Here is a 3,319-nt window from a genome sequence, read left to right as displayed (position 1 = left end):
TAGGCCGTGTGTAAAGAAGTATTATACATCTAACCTTGCCTAAACTGGAAAGCTACCTAGGGTCATGTATTATATGTACAAAGGATAGGTCACACCATGTCGCATGTGTTTACATTCGCTTACTTCAATAATGGGGTTATTTATTGAATATTTCTTAAAATACTCAAGTCATATGCTACTCTTACATTTCAGGTAAAAATAAGGAACCTATGTACGGATGCCGGCGGCGGCGCGATGAAAGTCATGAAACCAGTTTTAAGGTAGATGTTTCATGTAGTTTGTAGCCCTTAGGTTAGACCAGGACATTGTTTTATTATTTTCTTTGTTTTATTTAAATGTTGACGTTGTTTATTTTCTATTGTTTTATATTAGCATCAACCTCTATCATAACGTTCGAAATTTTTACTATATAATCTTTTTTATTATAATATAATATTGCTGCAGGTTCTATTTGATAAAGTTATTGATTAAACATTAATAAATATGAATAATTAAATCAATTAAAGTGCATATAAGTGAGATTTAATATGTTACCAACTATTACCAATTATCAACATAATTGGTAAGGGCTTAGTGTCACAATCGTACTTGTTCATAGAACAGACTATGCCTACAGGCCTATTCTAAATCATTTTACCTTACTAGCTAGTTTTTACTATGCCTACACGCCTATTCATTAAAGTGGGATACAACTTAAAGTGGGATACAACTTAAAGTGAGATACAACTAGTTGTCAAATCATTTTACCTTACTAGCTAGTTTTTACTATGCCTACACGCCTATTCATTAAAGTGGGATACAACTTAAAAGTGAGATACAACTAGTTGTCAAATCTTTTTACTATGCCTACACGCCTATTCATTAAAGTGGGATACAACTTAAAAGTGAGATACAACTAGTTGTCAAATCTTCTTACTTGAATCATATGCTATCAACGTGGTTGGTGTTCCTTATTGCTTGCTACCTTATAACGTTACTTGTAGTCTAGTTGTCTAAAATCTCCTTATTGCTTGCTACCTTATAACGTTACTTTTAGTCTAGTTGTCTAAAATCATTTTTCAATGGTAAAAGTGGAGGTTTAACTACCATAAATCGTCACCTGCAATCCAAATTTTAGTTAGCTAACGTATTCGAGAGAAATAATCAATGATACACAATTGTATTACCAATCACAAAAGAAAGCAACTGTGACACTCAAACACATGATCCAATTTGGTAGAACTCTGTACCAATTATTGGATGATGATTTCATTTTTGTTTTCTGTTTTTAAATTTTTATTTTTCAATTTCTTGTAGCCTCAAATAGCTATCAAACAAGATATAAGGCTATTAACACGGCCTAAAGCAATTCCAAGCCAAAAAAGTTTGAGCAAAGCATAAAGAAATAGAGAGACGAGCGAGGGTAGCAACCAAAGTTATAATTTCCATAGTAAGACCTCATAAAAGGAGGGAAAATATACATCGGAGTGAGTAGTAGGAGAATGTCTCAATATTACAGAACACAGAAGAGCCAAGCAACTGTATGAGCTAACCAACCGCCTAGGTGGGTGGGAAAAGAGAGCCTAGGCTTACAACTAACGCCACAATGAGCAAAGTGCTATTAAAATTTAACCTCTACACATCGGGTTATTGCGTTCGCAGCCTGCTGTTCTCCGCAGTTCTCACCTGGAAGAAGTATGGATGAGCCTGCAAACAATCAATTTTCAGAAATTAGGAAATCTCTGTCAGACCTGTACAAAAACTTTGCCATACTAAGAGTTAGAACATTTGACTGATGAGTTCTATTTGTGTAACCAGTGGTTTGCAACTAAGTATATGTTATGTATTACAGGTTGCTTGATACAAACTCGCCAATTACATGGCTTCATAAAACCCAAACAAATCAAGTTACACTAAGTCCAAGCTGATGAACCTACCTTTTGAACGAGGCACTGACTTTTATGGTAGATTAGACAAGTTCAAATTTCTGTAATTCTTTTTTTACGAAACGCAAAAAATATTGAACTCTAGAGTTGGTAATAGTAATTGAATGTCAGAGATGGTGGCAGGCTGTATTTCTAGGGTCGGAAAATTAACCAGGGGGACAAAGATGCACCCTAAACCAAACAGAAAAGAAATTGATGAAGAAACTATTAACCGGAACAACGTGATAAATGAGAACACACAGCTTAACTCAAATAGAAGAGAAGTTGATAAGTACCATTGCTTCTCTTGCAGTGAGCCTATCTTGATGGTCGTATCGAAGAAGCTTATCCAGAAAATCAATTGCCTATGCGTAGAGAAGACAACCATAAATGAAAAGTCACACAACGTAAATATAAATAAGAAACTTATTGTAGTAGTCCATTGACTCAAGAACATAACTGACCTCAGGGGATACAAGATGCTGGTTATCACCATTGATAAATCTTGACCATGGCTTGCGGCTATGCCTGCATTATAAACCATGGGAAGACAAGTTTTATACAACCAAGGATAGCAGATAAATGATCGAAAAGCATATTCATGCCTAGTCTTGGGAACAGATTGTTCATATCGTGATGANTTTTCACAATTTCTGCAACTATGCTAGGGCTATGTTTCCTCTAATTTATGCAAGTACAGAGTTATGGAGCCATGAAGATGTTGAAATATGACATAAATTGAAGTTGATTGGGTCGGTTTAGAAATAACAGAATTTACAACAGGTTGTTTTCATACAACTAATAATTATAATTAAAGAAACAGCAAAAACTCGATCATTTCCAATAACCGATGAATCCTCTTCAATAACACAAATAAAAAAATTAATCATGCTGCATTAATTTGACTATAAAATTCAACTATTCGATTTGTCATAGACATTTGATCTTGAATACTAGAGTTTCTTTGAAGCAATAAGTCCATGAGAGAGAGAGAGAGAGAGAGAGACCTTCCAACAAGGGCTTCAAGTTGTGGATCAAGAATCAGTTGATATTTGTTCAGATACGCATTCAACTCATCTGTCCCCAAAACCTGAGTAATATTCGTTATTCATCATAAATAAAGTGGAGGCAAAGGTGGCAATGAAAGTTAAAATAACCAACCAATATGGAAAAAAAGATGAACAAGTACCTTGGCAATTTTGACAAGCTGGTCATGATTGTCGTGACCATAGAAGAATGGTTCCTTCCGAAAAATCTGCAAGAAAAGAAAAGGGCCTTGAGCAAGCTCATTTCGTCAAAGCCATTTTTTACACCATTTGCATGACCATGAAAAAGAGACCAGACTTTAGTAAGGCTTTTGTAGTCCCAATCCTCACCATTCCAGCAAACATACAACCCAGGCTCCACATATCCAA

At 35.1% G+C, this 3,319-nt stretch overlaps 1 protein-coding gene across 1 annotated transcript; it reads right to left on the bottom strand.

The window, feature by feature from the left end:
* Positions 1–1,403: 1,403 nt before the first annotated feature.
* LOC111786497 (casein kinase II subunit alpha-2-like) lies at positions 1,404–3,313 on the bottom strand. The gene is made up of 6 exons (XM_023666743.1): positions 3,281–3,313; positions 3,094–3,159; positions 2,912–2,994; positions 2,369–2,432; positions 2,201–2,269; positions 1,404–1,686 (listed from the first exon to the last, which is right to left on the bottom strand). The coding sequence occupies exons 1-6, from the start codon at positions 3,311–3,313 to the stop codon at positions 1,627–1,629; spliced, it is 375 nt and encodes a 124-aa protein (XP_023522511.1). The 3' UTR covers positions 1,404–1,626.
* Positions 3,314–3,319: the final 6 nt, after the last annotated feature.

The sequence above is a fragment of the Cucurbita pepo genome, unplaced genomic scaffold, assembly GCF_002806865.2.
Source record: "Cucurbita pepo subsp. pepo cultivar mu-cu-16 unplaced genomic scaffold, ASM280686v2 Cp4.1_scaffold001794, whole genome shotgun sequence".
Classification (NCBI taxonomy): Eukaryota; Viridiplantae; Streptophyta; class Magnoliopsida; order Cucurbitales; family Cucurbitaceae; genus Cucurbita; species Cucurbita pepo.
This window is presented reverse-complemented; position numbering and strand designations above follow the sequence as displayed.

Excerpts from the sequence above, each read along its gene's own strand:
- LOC111786497 (XM_023666743.1), bottom strand. The coding sequence starts at position 3,313 with ATGTGGAGCCTGGGTTGTATGTTTGCTGGAATG. Across the intron at positions 3,160-3,280 it reads GTTGTATGTTTGCTGGAATG|ATTTTTCGGAAGGAACCATT; the intron begins GTGAGGATTGGG and ends CTTTTCTTGCAG. Across the intron at positions 2,433-2,911 it reads CTTGAAGCCCTTGTTGGAAG|GCATAGCCGCAAGCCATGGT; the intron begins GTCTCTCTCTCT and ends TTTATAATGCAG.